At 33.9% G+C, this 22,128-nt stretch overlaps 1 protein-coding gene across 1 annotated transcript in view; it reads left to right on the top strand.

Annotated features, from left to right (window-relative positions):
• LOC145270958 (MLX-interacting protein-like) overlaps positions 1–22,128 on the top strand; it is a 385,763-nt gene that overhangs the window by 217,552 nt on the left and 146,083 nt on the right. Inside the window, exon 3 of the mRNA XM_080126503.1 lies at positions 21,301–21,374. Coding sequence (XP_079982629.1) covers positions 21,301–21,374 — 74 coding nt within the window. The remainder of the gene's footprint in view (positions 1–21,300; positions 21,375–22,128) is intronic.

Here is a 22,128-nt window from a genome sequence, read left to right as displayed (position 1 = left end):
ATTCCAATTATCTGTTTGAAAATGACCTTAAATTCTTTGAAAAAAAAATATCTTTAATTTTTGGAAAAGATCTTTAATGGGACGTATTTTTAAAGCACTTAGAGAGTGTACATTTACATCAAAGCTTAACGTGAAAAAGACATTTTTTTTTTTTTTTTTATAAAAGCAATCCTAAATGTATTAGAACCAAGGCCATTCCTATAAAAGGCCTTCTGGGCTTGACCTTTACTCCTGATCTTAAATGGAATACGTACATCAAATCTGTTGCCAAGGCCGCTGGAAAAATGGTCGGATCCTTCTACTGATCCAGTAGATATCTAACTGCTGATACAATTCTGTATCTATATAAGAGCCAGATACGTCCAAGGATGGAATACTGTTGCCACATATGGGCAGGAGCTGCTAGAAAAGACTTGTCCTACTTTGATAGGGTTCAAAATAGACTTCGTGGCCTGGTGGGAGATGTCCTTTTCTCTTTGCTGCAACCTCTATCTCACAGAAGAGATGTTGCGAGTTTGTCTTTGCTTTATCGTTATTTTCATGGAAAATGCTCGACTGAGCTTCAATCTATGGTCCCCCCCTCACCAAACTTTCACAAGAAACACTCGTCTAGCTGAAAACGCTATCAATAACTCCCCCCCCACTCTTTATCTGTGCCTAAACCTAAACATAGATTCCATGATCAGAGCTTCTTTCTTAGAACTGCACGCCTGTGGAATTGTCTTCCATTTTCCTGCTTTCCAGCCGTCTATAATATGGTTGTCTTCAAGTTTCTGATGAGCCGTTCCATTTAAGTTAACAAATTTACCGAACTTCCATTACTATCGATTACTATATTGTCCTTTTGACTACTCTACACTCTTTAACCCTTATCCTTGAGTGGTCTATCGACCTTGATAAGTGGTGACGCCCATGTAAAAAAAAAAAAAAGATCTAATGTTTGGGGTCTTTTACAGAGGCAAGATTTCCAGTTCATCAGTAGATAAGAATTATGAGTGAATGGAATAAGTTCAAGGAATTTTTGCCATTATTAACCAGCATAGTGTTACCACTAATGCAATGTAAATCGATCACCCTTTTAGGACCAATTTTGCGAATTTAGCCTTTTTAAAAAGTAGTTTAGTCATTTTATAAATTTGCTTTTGGAAATAACCTTAAAAAAAAAGGCTAAACTACTTTAAAAAAGGCTAAATTCATAAAATTTGGCCTAAAAACATCCAGTGGTTCTAAAATGGGTGATCAATTTACTAGAACGTTACATTAGAAACTGAGCACCCCTACAAGTATTTAAACATTGATTTTTTTTTCTAGCGTCCATTCGATAATAATCTGCTGAAAAAAATTAATAAAAAAATGAAAAAAAAAAATAGAGAAGGGGGCAATATTCTTCAGGTCAGCCTATAAGAGCTGAGTGTATTGAAATACATTCATGGAACTTTTGTCATTATTGACTAGCGTTGCTCCCAGGTCCACTCTGACCCGGACTGGAGGTATCTGTTAGGGTTCCAACTATGCGTTAAATAGAAACTGACTTAAAAAAACAAATATACTCTATTAAAAAATTGTTCTTCAAAATCACTGGATTCGGCATTAAATAACCTGAAAACCAACCAACCAAATTGCCCCAAAATGATTGATATCCATCCATCCATCCATCCATCCATCCATCGATAGCCCTTGAGCCCCTGGAGGGGCATAGGCCATCTACAACTTTTGTAGATGTTTTTGTAACGAGGAGTTTTTTTTTACAGGGTGAGGGTGCTGGCCCCACGCCCAACCTTACCAGAAGGTACATACAGCGCCTGACCTTCCCAAATGGTCACCCATCTGATACTGGCCAGGCTCAATGTTGCTTAACTTCGATGATCTAGTGAGAACCAGTGTGTCAATGTAATTGTGCCGTACATAAAATGGTTGATATGCTGTAAAACAAAAACAACCAACCAACCATATTCTTTACTGGCTTTTAGCCTTGATAAGTGCTGACTCATTAGTGCAAAAAATAAAAATTCAAAAGATAATGAAATGAATAGTTTCAAAATATTATTTAAAATCAATTAATGTAAAAAAAATTAATTAAAATTAATTAATTAAAAATTAATTAAAAAAAAATAATTTATGAAATAAATCTCAATCGTCTGTGTGTTTACGTGTGTGTTGGTTTGTTGTACAGGCACAAAGCCGGTATTGATCCCTTGGGAGAAAAAGAGAGGGAGAGAGAAAGATAGAGAGGGAGAAAAAGAGAGAAAACAAGAACAAAGAGAAATAGAGTAAGAGAGAAAAAGAGAGAGAGATAGAAATAGAGAGACAGTTTAAGAAAATAAGAGAGAGGGAATGAGAGAGAGAGAAAAAGAAATAGAGAGTAAGGGAGAGAAAGAGAGATAGAAATAGAGAGACAGTTTAAAAAAATGAGGGAAAAAGAGAGGGAGAGAAAGGGAGAGAGAGAGCATATGAAAAAGGAAGAGAAATAGAGAGAGATAGAAATAGAGAGACAGTTTAAGAAAATGAGAGAGAGAGAAAGAGATAGAAATAGACAGTTTAAGAAAATAAGAGAGAGAGAATGAGAGAGAGAGAGAGAGAGAAAAAAAGAAATAGAGAGTAAGGGAGTGAAAGAGAGATAGAAATAGAGAGACAGTTTAAGAAAACGAGGGAAAAAGAAGAAGAGAAAGAGAAATAAAGAGAGAGAGAGAGACGAAGAGAGATAGAAATAGAGAGACAGTTTAAGAAAATAAGAGAAAGAGGGAGTGAAAGAGAGAGAGAGATAGAAATAGAAAAACAGTTTAAGAAAATAAGGGAGAGAGAGGGAATGAAAAGAGTCTGTGTTTGTGTTTGCATGGCCGCTAAAAACTTTTGTCATCCACAGCAGGTATGAACCGTTAGAGTGATCTCTCTGACACATCATATCGAAAAGTTGAAAATGGTCACCGATCTGATACTGGCCAGGCTCAATGTTGCTTAACTTCGATGATCTAGTGAGAACCAGTGTGTCATCGATTATTTGAGTAGAAATGTCGTTTTGTTCAGAAGGCAAGGGTGTGGGGGGGGTCAGATAGAAAGCTTGCTTTTGATGTGATTTGCAAACCACACATGCGTGAACCATCGTTTGGTTCTTTCCTCTGAAAAAGCTAAATTTGCTACGTGATAACATCTGTGTCCCCGTGGTCTCATCGGTAACTAACTTACTTAGGTTATGCGCGTTCACGTCCAGCATGCAACATTTTTGTTTTTCTACTTTTTTTTTCTTGCTTACAAAAGATTTTGGTTTTGGTTTCACTTCTGGCTGATGGTACCCAAGTCTTGTATTTTTTTTTTTTTTTTTTTTTTGAACGACCGGGCAAGGACCCCCCCCCCCCCCTGTCACAATTTTTTTTTTTTTTTTTTTTTTTTTTAAATTAAAAATATATTTAAATGGATTTTACGGCCGGGAAACGCCCCCCCCCCCACCGCTAGTTAAAAACAGATTAAAAAAAAAAAACGGACATTTACTTTTCGTTTTTAGATTCGTATTTATATATTTAAAAAGTGAAATATTTTTATTATCATGTTTATATTTTATGTCATTTGAATTTCATCATCTCCTAAGATGTCTGAGTTTTATTGCAAAACCGATTTTTTTTTTTTTTTTTAATTATGTAGCTTCATTTAACCTTCTCTCCAATTAATAATTTTTTAAACATCTCTGAAAAATAGTTAAGAGTTTATGTCAGCATTATAATATACTAGCATGGGTACCCGGCATTGCCTGGGTTTACATGAAGTTCCATTTGGAACACACCTGCTATACTAATCATTTTCCTCATGGGCAACGTGGATACCCCCACCCCCCCACAACGATCCCAAAAATAAAAGACCGGATAAAAACATGTAAATGCAATCTCTCTCTCATATATATATATATATATATATATATATATATATATATATATATATTGATTATAAAGATTATTATAAATTATGAATCGGTTTCAAAAGGAAAAACAAACAAAAATCAACTCAAGTGTACGATCATTTCGGAAATGATATTGATTTTATTTCCAATTGACAATAATCATTCGCTTGTATTCGAATATTCATCTCGTTATCGGCTCAATAAAGAAGTATGTGATACCCTCTCCACCAGATATTTAAGCAGAAGGGATACAAAGAGAAGAAACTATTCTCCGGATATTGAGCACTGGAAAGAACCCCCCCCCCAAAAAAAAAAATAATTAAAAATAAATCATTACAACTTTTTTTTTTCAATAAAAATAGTAGCGAATGCCTGTTCGATCGCAAAAAAAAAAAAAAAAAAAAAAAAAAAATGAACATCTACCAAAAATTAGTTCCAAAAACAATTAAATGAAATTTTTCGTCATTTTATGTTTCTAATATAATCCTCTCCTCTCTAAAAAAAAAAAAAATTGAATTTATCATATTTTGGGGTTCATTTTGTGTATAAAAATTGTTAGGTGAAAGTAAAGAATGGTCTCATAAAATTAATTAAATTTATTGTTATTTTATGTTTCAAATGTAATCCCCCCACCACCAAAAAAAACAAAAAAAAAAAAACAAATTGTATTTGTCATGTTTTACCCCCCACCCCATCCCTCGGTCGCCAAACTTGAAAAAATGCTAGAGATGACTTGTCTCGTTGAACGCTTTGTGTCCAAAAAGTGGATGCTCATTTTATGTTAAATTTATATAGAAAAGTGATCCCCCACTCTAAAAATGTTAATTTTTTTTTTTCAAAATTTCTTTCATATTATTTATAAAGGCTGTAGGTCCCCAAAAAGTAGGTCTTAATTTTTCTTTAGGGGTTAAACGATGCTGGGTCACGTAAAAATTTAACTTTTTTTTTTTAAGTAGAAATTTAAGTTTGTAATCGATGAGATTAACTGAAAAAAGAAAAAAGGTGTAAATTGTGGAATTTAGAGGGGGGGCAGCAGATCTTTATTTTTTGTAGGTGTTAAACGACGCTGGTTCACATCGTAAAAATTTACCGATTTCCGTATAGCCGTTTAAAGAATAATAAAAACAAACAAATGAAATGTTCGGAAGATTTCGAAGTGGCAAATAACTCTAAAAAAGTTTTTTTTTAAAATCGATGTTGTTATCTATAATTACTGTTAAATAACAATTTTCAATAGAGTACTTAAAACAATTCTCTCGCTAGAAACATTAATTAAGATACCGCTATTTAATAAAATCTATTTTTCTTAATGTAATATGCAAATGACATGATCTCTTAATTGTATATTTTTGCAAGAATTATACTATATATATAAATAAATGAAAAAGTAAGGAACCTTTTGTATATATTAATCAAATTGTGAACAAACAAACAGACAGGAATATGAATTTATATATATATATATATATATATATTATATAAGTAATTTAAACTCGTGGGACCTGTGGAAATTACACAGGGTATGCATTCATCTGTAATATATTGATGTTGGCATTCTGTAAATGTTTTGCATAAATGGAGACACTGATATTATTGTAGCTATTTTATATGAAACTGCAAAAGTATTTATCTAAGTTAGCAGGAACGCCCATCAGGTGGTAACCGCAACGAATAGGAAGTCCTAACTGCATTCTCAGCAATTACTGCCATCCCTAATTGTTGTCGTCTCACCATGTTTTGGCCAAGTAAGCCTCTGGCCGGCTTTGGTTAGGATTGAAACCGCTATCTTCAGACAATTCTCACCTGGAACCGTAGAGATTCAACGTCTCTATCAACTGCAGATCGCAGTGATTGCTGAGAATCTCGGTTCCTTTAACAAGTGGTGACATCACGAACATCCACATTAATTTATTTTTATTTTGGACTATTATTCTCGTCTTTATTAGTTGTTGTCGTCTCACCATGTTTTGGCCAAGTATGCCTCTGGCCGGCTTTGGTTAGGATTGAAACCGCTATCTTCAGACAATTCTCACCTGGAACCGTAGAGATTCAACGTCTATCAACTGCGCCGTCGGGGCCCATGACACAGTGAATAGAAACGTTGAGTCTCTACAACAACAGCTAAGGAAGATGAGGATAATAGTCCGCAATAAATAAATTAATATAAATAAAACCCATCTCAATAATGAATTCCAATTAAAATAATATAGAAACAATTTAGATTCAACGTCTCTATCCACTGCGCCACGAAGGGCAATCAAGGTTGGATTTTTTTTTATAAATCTACGTTTATTCATTATCTGATCTTCCATGGTCGGGTCCGTACCGAATGGTATATATTTTATGTTTTTTTTTTAGGGATAGTTAGCCAATTCAACGTCTCTATCCACTGCACCACGGGTCCCGAAGGGCAATCAAGGTTGAATTTTGGTCTTATAAATCCACGGTTTATTTATTATCTGATCTTCCATGGTCGGATTCATACCAAATGGTATATATTTTCTTTTTTTTTTTATAGGAATAGTTGGCCGAAACGTTGTGAAACAACATCCAAGAAAGATGAGAATAATAGTCCGCAAAAAATAACTTAAAAAATAACGTTGTTAAAAGATCTAAATGTATATTTTGCATGCATAGAAATAACATGTTTAGTTGAATCACACTTCCCAAGTTCCAATTTAAAAAAAATTTGATCTCTTAGCAGCCCATGACGCAGTGAATAGAGACATTGAATCTCTACAACAACGGCTAAGAAAGATGAGGATAATAGTCCGCAATAAATAAATTAATATAAATAAAACTCATCTCAATAATGAATTCCAATTAAAATAATATAGAAACAATTTTAATGCAATAAAAATTGCCTCAAACCAATTAAAATAATATAGAAACAATTTTAATGCAATAAAAATTGCCTCAAACAAATACGACAAAAACATTCCTGAAGACGTCTTATGAACCTATCAGAAAGAAATGATTTAATAATTGAGAAGACTTTTCCAGCTATACCATAGCTAGAGATCTTGTGAAGTAAACCTTTATGCCATACCCTATCAAAGGCCTTAGATATGTAAAGAGCAATTGCCCTAGAAAGGTTGCCTCCGCTGAGAGATTTGCTAATTCTATGAGATATAACTGTAAGCACATCTGCTGTAGATCTAGCAGAACGGAAACCATATTGAGTGTCACTAAGAAGGTTATTTTTGCTGTGATGGTTGATTACTTCTGTATTTAACACAGATTCCAGCAACTTACTCATGACGCACAGGAGACTTATTGGGGGGGGGTATAGAGCCCACAACGTGTTAACTATTTCCTTTGGTAAAATTTATTTGCGATATATTGTGTTTGTTTACAACGTTTTTGTTGTTTTTTTTTTGTCCATACAACAAAATCCGTTTTGTTTATTAAATTGTTCGATTAAAGTTCAAATAAGTCAGCAAGGACTTTCTTTTCCTCAATATTTAGAATGGTTTTAATAATAATGTTAATATTCAGAATGGGTTTTCTAAATAATAATGTTAATATTAAAAATGGTTTTCTAAATAATAATGTTAATAATTAACGAGGGAAGTTTATTTTTATTGAAATTGAGCAAAAAATAAAATGGATGAGTAAAAACAATTCCCATCCACAGATGTAAAATTGAAATTTAAAAAAATTGAACGCTTCCACATTTTTTATATAAAAAAAAATCTAGATACAACCTATATTAAATGATATACTAGTTATGGAGTACTGTTGCCACATCTGGGCAGAAGCTGCTAGAAAGGACTTATTCTGCCTTGATAGAGTTCAAAATAGACTTCGTAGCCTCGTAGGGGATGTCTTTTTCTCTTTCCTGCAACCTTTTTCTCATAGAAGAGATGTTGCGAGTTTATCTCCACTTTATCGTTATTTTCATGGCAAGTGCTCGACTGAGCTTCAATCTATGGTTTCTCCTCGCCAGACTTTCACAAGGAACACTCGTCTAGCAGCAAACACTATCACTAATTTCCCCCCACTCTTTATCTGTGCCTAAACCTAAACATAGATTCCATGAACAAAGCTTCTTTCTTAGAACTGCACGCCTATGGAATTGTCTTCGGTTTTCCTGCTTTCCAGCTGACGACAATATGGTCGTCTTCAAGTCTAACGTAAACAAATTTTTGATGAACCGTTCCATATAAGTTAACAAATTTACCGAATTTTCATTACTAATGATTACTATATTGTCCAATTTCTACTGTACACTCTTTAACCCTTATCCTCGAGTGGCCTCTTGACCTTGATTAGTGGTGATTCCTATGAAAAAAAAATGCAAACAAATAGCTTTTATATAATAAATAATTCCAATATTACATGAAAATATAAACAATTGCCATTTATATCATAGACCATTTTTTGTATGTCCGATAAAGGCTTTTTTTCGGGGGGGGGGTGCTCAGGAGGGGTCACTGTTCTTTACAACTTTTTATATACTCCCTAGATTATAATTTCTCCAATTTACAAAAGATCGTGTCTATCTTTTATTTTATAAAATTCATGCTATCGCGTGATCCCATTGGAATCACTTTATTTATATGGAAAAGCCAAACAAACAATTGGGATGTGATGGGGCTCAGAACAATTATGATGAAAAGAGAGAAGCTTGGTTTTCGATGCATTAAAATTAACCAGCCACCTTTTACCCCATTGCACTAATATTCTCAAGATCAGAAGAGAGAGAATCAGAATAATTGATGTACCTTCGAAATTCAATGAACCTCTCTTAGAGGATCTTTTGTCAAAGGTCACTCGAAGAAGCCACCATGAGTCTTTGCCACAACCTTCATAGGTTGCCTTCAAGGAGTACTTAGTTACCAGTTTCATTTTGGCAATCAGCTTGTTCTTGGTATTGCAGGTGGTATTATTAGTGTGCCCTACATATGTGGATTACAATGGCATGAGTTGACCTTATAAAAAATCCGTCTTGTGCAGTGTCTATCTTTTATTTTATAAAATTCATGCTATCGCGTGATCCTGGATAGGTTTTTAGTGTTTTTATTTAATGTAACATGTTTATTTAGCTCAAAAAGCATAGTCTTTAGCAATGCATTGGAAAATTTAAAATGGCGCCCGACTCTCTGTTGAACACGTTAAGTTTGGGAAAAGGAGTTAAAAATAAAAAAAGTATAGAAAGCTAAGAAAAATATCGGGTTTGTATTACTGCACACATAGATTCGAAAAAGTTGTCCAAAAACAAATATATAACAAATGTTATCAAAGGCAAGATAAGTTACTTTTCTACCAAACTGGATAATATTTTTAGCGTTTTTATTTAATCATAAATTCAACTCGAAAAACATAGTGTTTACCAATGTGTTGGAAAATTTCAAATGGCGCTGGACTTTCTGCTGAATACGATAAGTTTGAGAAAATGAGTTAAAAATAAAAAATATATACAAAATACTGTTAGAAACTTGCTCAATATATGTCTTTTATTAAGTGCTAACCTTGTTCTTATGAAGAAGTCATTGTCGCTCAACAAGTTCAGCTTTTTCGAGTTATTTTACTGCTCATATTGTTTTTTTTTTATTATAATTTCTTTTTTTTCCATAGAGATAGTTTCCCTTTTTTCTCTGCGATACCCGAATTTTTAATCGCTGCACGTCCATTCTGATAAAGCTGTATAAGAACGCTCTTGGTAAAAATTACAATTGATAACGGAGGAAGAAATATAAAAGTTTAAATTGTTGAAATTTGTTTAGGTTGGAGGGCGTCCTCAATAATAGATAAGAAGAAAATTTATTCGGGTTCGGGTTAGGGTTAGGCTAGATAACATGTGTGAAATAAACTCCCCAATTCAGCAGATAAACGTTTTGGGTGGAATAGTTTTCAGGAAGCGAGAATAACGCTTTGTTCAGCTGTTGCTTTCTTATCTGAAGTCCTTATGATTGCTTTTTTTTTTTGGTGTCGACTTCGTTATTTATCTATTTTCTTAATAAGTTCTACTTATTATTTTTTAAATTTTATTGCTCGCTTTGTTATCCGTTCATTTATTTTCGTTTTAAGTTTTTTATTTATTTGATTATTTAATTCACAATGGTTAAATAATCAGTCCGTGAACAAATATGCAGGCTTATTTATATAATTAAAATTAAGGTTGTATATTGAGAGTTATATTTTTCATCTTTACGCGGCGTCCGATAGAATTACAAAGGTGAAAGTTTATATATGTGTATATAGACTTAATTTCGATGTTCTTGACTTACCCAACACGTGATCGGCCCTGTCGTCGGGGCATTAGAATACACCGACTGCCCCCCTGCAGAGGGTAAAAGTCCCTCAATGGGGGTCCTGGATATGACCTTAAACTATATCCAGTGGTGAGGCCCCAGCTTGCGGGCTTTGGGGAGTGTGGAGCCACCCTTTAATCGCGATTGCTCCCAGGTCCACTCTGACCCGGAGTGGTAGTACCTGTTAGGGTCCCAACTATGGGTTAAATAGAAACCGACTTGAAAACAAGAAATATATTCTATTAAAATGTTTTTCTTCAAAATCTTTGGATTCGGCATTAAATAACCCATCTGTGGTCCTGGATATGACCTTAAACTATATCCAGTGGTGAGGCCCCAGCTTGCAGGCTTTGGGGAGTGTGGAGCCTCCCTTTAATCACCATTGCTCCCAGGTCCACTCTGACCCGGAGTGGTAGTACCTGTTAGGGTTCCAACTATGGGTTGAATAGAAACCGACTTGAAAACAACAAATATATTCTATTAAAATTTTTTTTCTAAAATTTATCCATGTTTATTTTATTTGTTTATTATTTTTGTATATAAAATCTGGTGTTCTGTTTTGTAGCTGTGCAGAACATGGTTGAGTTTTACAAAGGGAAAGGAGAAACAATGCCGTCAGTGTTTGGCGTATTTAAATCAGAAAGACGATATCTTCAAACAACATAATCTTATAGTACGCGTATACTAACTGGCATTCATGGTTTTATATACCAGTATGACTTTTTTATATTAAGATTTAAGGTCCTGGATATGACCTTAAACTTTATCCAGTGGTGAGGCACCAGCTTGGGGTTTTTGGGGAATGTGGAGCCACCTTTTAATTGCCATTGCTCCCAGGTCCACTCTGACCCGGAGTGGTAGTACCTGTTAGGGTCCCAACTATGGGTTAAATATAAACCAACAAATATATTCTATTAAAAGATTTTTTCTTCAAAATAACTGGATTCGGCATTAAATAACCTGAAAAGGGTTGATATGCCGTAAAACAAAACCAACCAACTATGCGAGTAATCGTACACCAACGATCGTTTTTAATGATTAAAATCTTTGTTTGGATGGATAACGCGTACTGAAATATGTCGGCAAGTTGAAATGCAAAAATGTTCATTTCAACTTGCGACATATTTCTATTGGCTTGAGTAAGGTCCTGGATACGACCTTAAACTATATCCAGTGGTGAGCCCCCAGCATTAAATAACCTGAACCCTGCAACCTCTCTCCCACAGAAGATGGCAGGTGCTCTTCTGAACTCCAATCCCTGGTCTCCCCTCGCCAATCTTTCACGATAAACACCCGTCTAGCTGAATCCACTGTGAAAAATTTCCCCCACTCTATATCTGTGCCTAAACAAAAATCAAAATAAACGCCGGGTATCCTCACCGTAGTATATACATAGATTCAAGAATAAATAATAACATACTAAAAGTCCAGTCCATTTTATAGCTGTACTAGCGAGGGGTACCCGGCGTTGCCTGGGTGTTTGGAAGTGTGTGTAAACATAGATGTCATCTTTTTTATGTACCACGTCTATACTTTCTACCTTTATCTACTGTTGACCATTTTAATTCAAAATCTTTTATGTTTTTATGAAGTTCCCTAATGCAGTTGTGTTTCTCTTATTACGTTGCCCCGATGTTTGGAGGTGTGTGTTGTTTTGGGTAAATAAAAAGAAAAATCGTGGGTTGTTAAAAAAAAAAACGAAGCCGGGACGCGCAGTTGAAAAATAGTAAAGTGTGAAAAAAAAAAAAAAAATAGGTGCCCGTTTTTGACGAGTTATTACGTGAACTTTGAGTGCGGGACAGTGTTTTATTTAACGCGAGTCTGTTTTTTTATACAAAAAAGCTTAATGCGCATGCGGCGATGGTACGCGATAGCTATTCAGCAGTTAACATTTTCTGCGGGACATTTTTTAATGAGGTCAATAAACCGGTTTGTTTGTTTTTAACTAACTTTGGAAAAAAACAGCTCCCTGTTTATTAGGGGGAGTGTCTTGTCTTGAAATGAAAGCAACCATCTGATATGACAAAGCCGACATTGACAAAACGTTACATAGCTTTCTAGAGACCACTAGTCGTAGGCCAGTATTTTGAATCGAGTTTCGCTTTTTTTTAATACCGAAAAACAAATGCAACACATGCAGATCCAAAAATGTCGAATAATTAACGTTTCAAAATCGGGCAAATTAAATAGAGGCGACCACCGTTGTTAAGTCATAGATATTATCATTTAGACGTGATATAAAAAGTTTTAAAATTGAGCGACGGCCTCGAGAATCCGCCGGAAAAAAAGCCTTTTGAAGACATACAGAAAAAGCCAACACACATACACGCATACATTTTCGCTTTTATATATATAGATGATGTATATATATATAGATTTTTATATACAGGGTGAACAGAAAGTCCTTGGACCAATTCAAAAGTGGTTTATTAATAGAAAATTACAAAAATATAAATTAAACATGAATGAAAATTATAAGTTAGGAAACCAAGAATAAATTCAAATTATTTATTTTCAACGTGATGTCCCTTCCTTTCGATTAGACGTTCAATTCTCTGTCTGAAGTTACCCACCGAGGCACGCAGCGTTTTCTGAGGTATTTTAGCCCATTCACTCAGAAGAGATGTCTTCAAAGCATCAACACTTGGATGAGCAACAGAACAGATTTTTGCCTCCAACAAAGACCACACCGAAAAATCCATGGGATTCAAATCAGGCGATGCAGGAGACCACCTCTCCTTACTCCAGAATCTTGGAAAATGACGTTGGCACCAGTCTTGAGTTTTTCTGGAGGTGGGGATGGTGTTCTATCTTGTTGGAAGGTGAAAGGCTGATCTTTGAAGTGTTTCTTCATCTCTTCAAATGCTGGAACCAAAATATTGTTAATTTAGCGATCTGTGTTGATCTTAACCCCCTGCTCCACGAAAATCAGAGGCGACTTCCAAGATTTGGAGACTGCATCCCACACCATAAGGGAAGACGGCTTTGTCGGCGGAAAACTATTCTCACGGAGTCATCAATGTCTGAAGATTTTGCGTAAACTCTGTCGTTCTGATTGTTAACAGTCGCTTCAATTGTGAAGAGTTTTTCATCAGAAAAACGATCTCTCGCTCTGCCGTGCCAGCCTTCAGTTCTCCAAGAAGAAGCTTTGCTCTTTCAAGTCTCTTGTGCTTTTGAGCAGGTGTGAGGTGCTGTCTCTTTCTCATCTTGTAGGGAGACAACTGGAGATCGTTTTTTACGATGGTTCTCATCGAGGTCACGCTCACATTCATGTTTTTAGCCATTTGTCTTGCATATCTCTTCGGGTTCCTCCTTACCCTCTCTCGGACAGCTTTAAGCACCTTCTTTGTTCGAGCAGTGCGAGGTCTTCCCCTCCTAGGACGGTCTTCAGATGTACCAAGTTCCTTAAATCTGTTCACAACATGGTACACGGTGGATTTAGCCACTTTCAAGAGCTTAATAATCTCTGAGTTTGTCCTTCCCGCGCAATGAAGCTGAATTATGGCCTCTCGTTTGCTCATTTTTCTGAAAGTTTAAACAATATTATTTTAATATTTTTGTTGAAAATAATTAGATCAATAGTTAGACTAAATACTTACTTTATTCGAAAAGAGAAAACGTGATTTTAACAATATTTAATTTTAAAACTAAAAATGGTCCAAAGACTTTCTGTTCACCCTGTATATAGATAATGTGTCTGCTATTGCCCCCAAAATAATGAAACAATCCAATTAGAGTCGGCATATAGCATACAATAAAGAAACAAAGTTGGCGTCACTCACAAATAAAAATGTAAATGATATTATTTTACTTGGATTCATTGTAAACATTTTAAAAGTATTTTTTTATTTTATATATATTTTGTTCCATATTTTGTTTGTTTTTTTGCCTGAACTTCTGAGAAACCCGTAATTGTCATTGGCAACCATTCGTCTCAGGTTTAGCATTGTAATCATTTTTTTTTTTTTTTAGAGAAGGAGAGCTTATCCCCGCTAAGTGGTCGGGGGAAGGGCAATCCAGTGTTTCCAGTAGGTGGCAGTCTCAGTAGATTTGTTTATGGCGCGCGCGCATGCGAGTAACAAAGATGGTCGCCTAAGAACACTATGCATAATACAACTTTTTATATATCGAGAACTACTTATTTCTGCAAATTTTCTATGCGATTTTCGTATTCAGCATAGTCGAAAACCTTTAAAAGTCGTCATTTAAAAGAAAATTGTGGAGGTGGACCTATTCTGAAAAAATACCAAATTGTTTTATTAAAATTATATTTTCTTACACAAACTTTTCAATTTTTATACAAACGCATAATAAAACATAGTTAATGTATATTTAAAGATACCTCTATATATGTGTGTGTGTGTATCTGTTTTATTTTTATTGCCGTATTTTCTGTTGAGTTACATTATTGTTTCAGCTACTTGGCCGTTTTTTTTTGGCCGTCTGTAGCATCCTCAGACTTTTACTGTAAAAGTCTGAGGATGCTACAGACGGCCAAAAAAAACGGCCACTAGCTGAAACAATAATGTAATTTAACAGAAAGATACGGTAATAAAAAATAAAACGCATATCTGCTCTACAACGGTATTGAGCACTTTCTTCAGTTTTTATTAATTACTATTTCCACTATATATATATATATATAACTATTTAATTACTATTTCCACTATATATATATATATATATATATATATATATATATATAGATGTTATTTGTTTTTGTTTTTGCAATACATTTTTTAATGAATTCAATTATTTATGAAAGTGCATTTTTAATTAAATGCGAGTTAGGAACAATTTTCCCTTTAATCAATTTGGTACCCCCATATGGGGAGCGGTATATATATTGTTTTTAAAATATTATTATTCACTGACACGTGTTTCGTCGTCTACGACTCGTCAGGTGGCTGAATCTAAAAACTATATATATATATATATATATATATATATATATATACACTAGCAGTTCAGTCCGGCTTTATTCGGGCCCTATGCACTGTTCATAATTTCATGTGTATCCGCATATGTTAAAAGGTTTGACTTATGCCCAGGTAACCTACATCTAAAATATAAAGTGTTTAGACCCAAAATTGGCAGAGGAGTTTAGTAGAGTTTGCAAAGGTCAACTCTTTGAACTTTGACCTCTTGGCAGTCAAATTTTTGCCCAAAAACTGATTAGAAAGTTTGCTGCGTGTCTGAATACCCTTTATACAAAATTTACCCTTTATGTAAAATGTTTAAACCCAAAATTGGCTGAATAGTTTGCTAGAGACTGCAAAGGTCAAATCTTTGCAATTTTGACCCCTTAGTAGCCAAATTTTCGGCCAAAAACTAATTAAAAAGCTTGTTCTTTGTCTGAATGCACATTATGTAAAATTTCAAATGTTTAGACCAAAAATTGTCCGATAGGTCAATTTTTTAAAACTTGACCCCAATTTTGACCCCTTAATATTTATCATTTTGGGCTTAAATCAAGTTAAAAAGTTTGATCCTTGTCCAAGTAACCTACATCTAAAATTTCAAGTGTTTAGACCCAAAATTAGCGGAGGAGTTTGGTAGAGTTTTCAAAGGTCAAATCGTTGAACTTTGACCCCTTCACAGACAATTTCTGGTCGAAAACCGATTAAAAATATTTTCCCAAATCTCAATACCACTTATGTTAAATCTCGAGTCTCTAGACCAAAAATTGACAGTAGTTTGGTAGGGAAATGTACACACGGAGACAGATACACACACACGCAGAGACAATTTCACTTTTATAGATATATAATATATAGATATATATTTTTTTGATAATTGGTATTTTACTTCTCACATTTGCGATCAAACACTTTACTGGTTTCTTTTCAATGCTTGCTGCTGCTTTATATGGCTGGATCAACGATAAGAGAAAATGTTCAGCTAAAAAAAAAAAGACTACAAAAATAAATGGCTGGCGTCATTGAAATAGTAATGTTGTTTTTGAATATGAGGTTACATGCTCTGATTATGATCTACTTGAGATTTTCCAAAAGTAATGTTCATAGCAGCTAGTGGATCACCTGGTTAGTCAGTTTTTTATGTCCATTCGTTAACAGCTAATCTTTATTCAGGAAGAGAGGGTGAGTTTGATTCCGATGCCAAATGATTTGGGTTTACTGGAAAATTTTCTTCATCAGATTCTACTCTCGATCAGAAATCAACTCTAAAACTTCTAGATTTTTATTTTTTATCAAAGTTCAACCAGACTGCTCCTCAATTTTTAGCGCAAAAGCCACAACTATTGACTTGGCTCTAGACCTCGTCACTGATCTTACCCACAATAAATTCATAATTCTATCAGACTCTTTAGCAGTACTTAAAAAAAATTTAAACCAAAATTAAAAACAACCAATACATACCAAAATTTAAACATTAAAAACCAAAATTTAAACAACCAACACATACCAAAATTAAAAACAACAAATACATACCAAAATTTAAACATTAAAAACCAAAATTTAAACATTAAAAACAAAATTTAAACAACCAATACATACCAAAATTTAAACAACCAATACATACCAAAATTTAAACAACCAATACATACCCTCTCACAAAATAAAAACATTAAATTATGCTGGATCCCCAGTCATTTTGGTTTTCAAGGAAATGAAAATCGGACATAGCTGCCAAAAACACACTAAAACTTTATTTGGCTGTCAAGCGCACTTGATGCATATTTTATTTTTTTCAAATTAAATCAATGTAAGTATGTTTCTATATGGAACTCCCACCCTTGACGCTATTCTCGCGTTGCCTACGCACAATTCCAACATTTCAAAATACAACCGCGTCTCCAACTTTACAACATAGCAGGGAAGAAGAAAAAACATACTGAGGATGGAGTTTAGCTCTGAAATATATTTGTTATAATTTCAAACAAGTAAAATATTTGCTTATTTTCCTACTGAAAATTTGTTTATATCCTATTGAAAATTCTTTGAAATTATATTCTTTATGTCCAGTAATTTGTGTTGAAATATTAAATATAATCGAAATAAATACTGTTAAATTATTTTTTTTTAAGTATTAATAAAATTACTAGTGATGAGACGATTCCAATATTTTTCCCGATTCTGATACAATTACCGATTCTGATTCTTTCTAAATCTCTAAATACTTAACTAAAGAGTTGTCATTTTTTTTTTATCCGTGTGAAAACACGTTAAATATGCAGATATGTTCTTAAGCGTAAAAATACACTCGTGGGAGAATGATCTATAGTTTTTTAGTTTTACTGATGATTTAAAATCAGTCAGTATTTTTTTTACTATTGATTATTAATACCAATGGGGGGGGAGATGTTACTTTAAACAAAATCTAATAAAAAAAAAGTAAAAGAATCGTTTTTAGCATTGGAAAATCAGCACAATTTTTTTCCGGTACCCCTAAAAGTTCCTGTGATTCGATTAATCGCTTCAACATTAAAAAATATCATTGAAAATATTTTTTTTAAATATTGAAAATAAAATCAAAATACATTGTTCTGAAATTGAATGGTAGTATTGTGGATACAAGAGTTATGTCCCTTTATCAGGAAACTACCTTAGGTAGTTTCCTGATAAAGAGACGTAACTTTTTCTTTTTTTTTTTTTTGGAGGTGGAGGCACAAGAAAAGAGTAGTGGCGGCCGCCATAAATATACTTTCTTGCACAGGCGACACTCTCCAATAGCCCCCCCCCCCCTATTTTTTTTTTATTTTTTATTTTTTTTTTTTTGATAATTTAAAATGAGGCCAGCTGGGTCAAAAAAATGAATTTAAATAATGAGTTTAAATAAATTATACAAAAAAAAAAAATCCAAATTACTGTAATCAGCATCAAACGACCAAAAATAAAAGTAAAAGTTGATATGCCGTAAAACAAAACCAAACCAAACTCCAAAATTTCCACAAGATTTGCATGACCTTAAAAAGGTTGATAGGTCGTTAAACACAAACAATTGTGATAATTTAAAATGAGGCTGGCTGGGTGTGTTATATATAGGGGTTTCATTGATAGTTTTAAGAGTGAGTCTTAGAGGAGAGAGTTTCTTAGAGAGTCTTATTAAGAGGGATGTTGTGAGAGAGATGTTGTAAGAGATTGTTCGTGTTATAACGATTCATATATATATAAAAAATATATTCATTACTTAGATGTATTGCTATGGAATCTCTTTGAGTGAGGAGATAGTGTTCAGACAGTCTTAGTGTAGATATGAGATGTAGATTCACATTGTAGATATGAGATGTAGATTCACATTGTAGATATGAGATGTGTATGTCAAGACATTTTATAACACAGACATATAGACATATAATAACAATTCAATTTACCTTTTGCTGGAATCACAACACAAAGACGACGTTTACAAAAACACCTGATGGGTTTATTTCTTCACGACCGGCCGTGGTTTTCTCATCAAGAATTCAAAGCTTCACATATTAAGTTTCAAAGTGACCGTCTCGCTTCTAGATGTTCGAATTCCAAACTGGACTGTCGCCTGTCCCTCTCAAACTCCCTCTGCTCTGTCTGCTCAACTCTAAAGTTTTTCTAACTATCTCTAGAACTTTCTATTTTCCATGACGTCATACACATGTTAAAACATGTGCCTTCTTTCACGTGTTCTGGACATGCGTGTCCAAAACTTTTCCTTTTTCTACAAAAGGAATTTTAACCTATACTCAGTAACCTATTTTTCCAATATGTTAAAAACATTATCTTATAAGCTGCATTCTTTCAATTTAAAATTTCATAACAAACTTGACAGTTCACATTCTTTTCTTGAAATATTTTATCTCTATTCTAAACAATCGTTTGGTTTACATTCCATTTTCTAATTCTCACACGTAATCTATTTCTAAACCTAAATTACGAGGTTCGAATTTCGTCTATGGTATTTCATTTTCATTTTAACTAAATCTCTCTATTTTTATACTTACATGAAAAGGGGACAGCCCTTATCATGTAACAAAAAAAGAAAGACGACAGCCATCTTGATTGGAAATTTAAAAGTCGTAAAGAGAGTTCATATTTGAGATGAAATAAAAAGCATTTAAAACTACTTAAAAACACCAAAAATGGTGTAGGTAGATTGCAAAAGTAATTTTTATTGGCTATGATTTTTTTTTTCTTTTTTTTTTCTTTTCTTTTTTTCTTTTCTTTTTTTTTCTTTCTTTTTTCTTTTTTTTCTTTTTTTTTCTTTCTTTTTTCTTTTTTTTTTCTTTCTTTTTTCTTTTTTCTTCTTTCTTTTTTTTTTTCTTTTCTTTTTTCTTTTTTTTTCTTTCTTTTTTCTTTTTTTTTCTTTCTTTTTTCTTTTTTTTTCTTTCTTTTTTCTTTTTTTTTCCTTTCTTTTTTTCTTTTTTTCTTTTTCTTTTAATTTTTTTTTTTACACAGGAATCACCATTCATCAAGGCCCGAAGGCCACTCGAGGTTAAGGGTTAATGGGTATACATTAGTCAATGTGATTATAGCGTAGTAAACATAAGTAGTGGGAATTTTGTAAATTGGATTACTTAGGGGGACGGTTCATCAAGAACTTGTTTACATTGAACTTGAAGACAATTCAGATTGTAGTCTGCTGGAAGGCAAGCAATCAAAGCTTTCCACAGGCGTGCAGTTCTAAGAAAGAAGCTTTGTTCATGGAATCTACGTTTAGGTTTCGACACAGATAAAGAGTGTGGGAAATTGATGATAGTGGTTTTGGCTAGACAAGTGTTTTTCATGAAAGTTTGTTGAGGGGTGGGGACCATAGATTGAAGCTCAGACGAGCACTTGCCATGAAAATAACGATAAAGTAGAGACAGGCTCGCAACGTTTCTTCTGTGGGAAAGAGATGTAAAAAAAAGATAACATTTGTTGTATATTTGACACGTTTTCGAATTGCTGCGGATTTTAAAAACTTTAATTTTGTCTGGAGAAGGCCTTGAAAACTTTGAAAAGTCCTTGAAAATGGACATTGGAAATCTGTACGAAACCTGTCCGAGGCTATTCTATATTACTACAAATCTATGATAATCACTTGTATGGAGTACTGTTATCAGATATGGGCTCGTGAATCTCGGTACCATTTGCGGGTTCTCGATAAAGTGCAGACACGTAGAATCTGTAATTTGAATTGCCCCACTCTTCTTCATTGCAGCCTCTCTTACATAGACGTGATGTTGCTAGTCTGTCTTTTCTACAAATATTAATATGGCATGTCTTCCTCAGAATTGTCTGAACTAATCCCTGCTTCCTTTGTTCCAGCTCGTTTGACTCGTTAAGTCTAGTGGTCTTCATTAATTTGCTATTTTAATACTTCATTCTAATACAGATCTATTTCCTGCTTCCTTTGTTCCAGCCCGTTTGACTCGTTAAGTCTAGTGGTCTTCATCAATTTGCTGTTTTAATACCTCATTCTAATACAGATCTATTTCCTGCTTCCTTTGTTCCAGCTTGTTTGATTCGTTAGTCTAGTGGTCTTCATCAATTTGCTGTTTTAATACCTCATTCTAAGACAGATCTATTCCCTGCTTCCTTTGTTCCAGCTTGTTTGATTCGTTAGTCTAGTGGTCTTCATCAATTTGCTGTTTTAATACCTCATTCTAAGACAGATCTATTCCCTGCTTCCTTTGTTCCAGCTTGTTTGATTCGTTAGTCTAGTGGTCTTCATCAATTTGCTGTTTTAATACCTCATTCTAAGACAGATCTATTCCCTGCTTCCTTTGTTCCAGCTTGTTTGATTCGTTAGTCTAGTGGTCTTCATCAATTTGCTGTTTTAATACCTCATTCTAAGACAGATCTATTCCCTGCTTCCTTTGTTCCAGCTTATTTGATTCGTTAGTCTAGTGGTCTTCATCAATCTACTGCAAGGTTGTGGGACTCTCGTCAGTTTTCCTTCTACTTTTCCAAGACTAAGTTTAGTGGACATCTCCTGTCTTTGCGTGAATCCTCTTTTGTTTGTGATAGCTTTTTTAAATCCAAGTCGCTTCATGTCTTGTCTCACGTGATTTCCGTAAAAAACAAAACAAAACAAAGAAATATTTTTTTATTGATTGTAAAAGTAAATGTATATTATTTCAGAATTTTGTTTTGCTTGGAATCAGTTTTATGAATTTAGATCGGACTTTTCCCGGGATGCCAATGTCAACATTTTTGTTTTTACTCTTTGCAGATATTCAGAGCAAGAGACCAATTGTGTGTCAATTCGCCAACCCCCTGCCAGATGACACGAGTAAGGGATCAGAGGTAAGTCTCTCATCACTGCTTTATAATGGCAGACTTAAACCAAAGGGAGAAACAACTAGTGACATAAAATAGCATCCGCTAGGTTATAACTAGGGCTGTGACAACAGAATATTCTGGCAAAATTCATCTCTCGTCTTCCTTTGTTTACAAAGCCATTTGGCGGAAGTGACGTCCGGCTTATTTTTAGCTACGGATGATCAAAACTTTTTTTTAATAAGTTTTATTCAAACAGTCTTTATTTGAACTTAATGGGCTGTTTTTTTTTTTTTTTTTTTTTTTTTTTTTAAATATTTATGAATTGTTTTATTCTTTTTATCAAACAAAAATAGAACTTTTATAATGATGTATATATATATTACTTTTTTTTTTTTTTACATGGGGGTCACCACTTATGAAGGCCCGGAGGCCACTCAGGGATAAGGGTTATTGCATGTACAGTAATCAATGAGATAGTATTGTAGTAATCATTAGTATTGGAGATTTGATAAAGTGTCTTACTTAAGGGGGCAGTTTGTCAGGAATTTGTTTATGTTAGACTTGAAGACATCCAAGTTGTAGTCAGGTGGGAAACAGGCAAACGGAAGAGAGTTCCACAGTCATGCACTTCTGAGAAAGAAGCTCTGCTCATGGAATCTACGTTTGGATTTTAGGCATATTATAGACTGTTTTCCAAACATCGCAATTTTAAAATTAAAGTTAGTAATATTTAAATACAAACAAAAAACAAAAAGGTATTTTTTCTTTTCGAGATATA

This window comes from Euprymna scolopes, chromosome 46, assembly GCF_053919585.1.
Source record: "Euprymna scolopes isolate OS-2025 chromosome 46, ASM5391958v1, whole genome shotgun sequence".
NCBI lineage: Eukaryota > Metazoa > Mollusca > Cephalopoda > Sepiida > Sepiolidae > Euprymna > Euprymna scolopes.
This window is presented reverse-complemented; position numbering and strand designations above follow the sequence as displayed.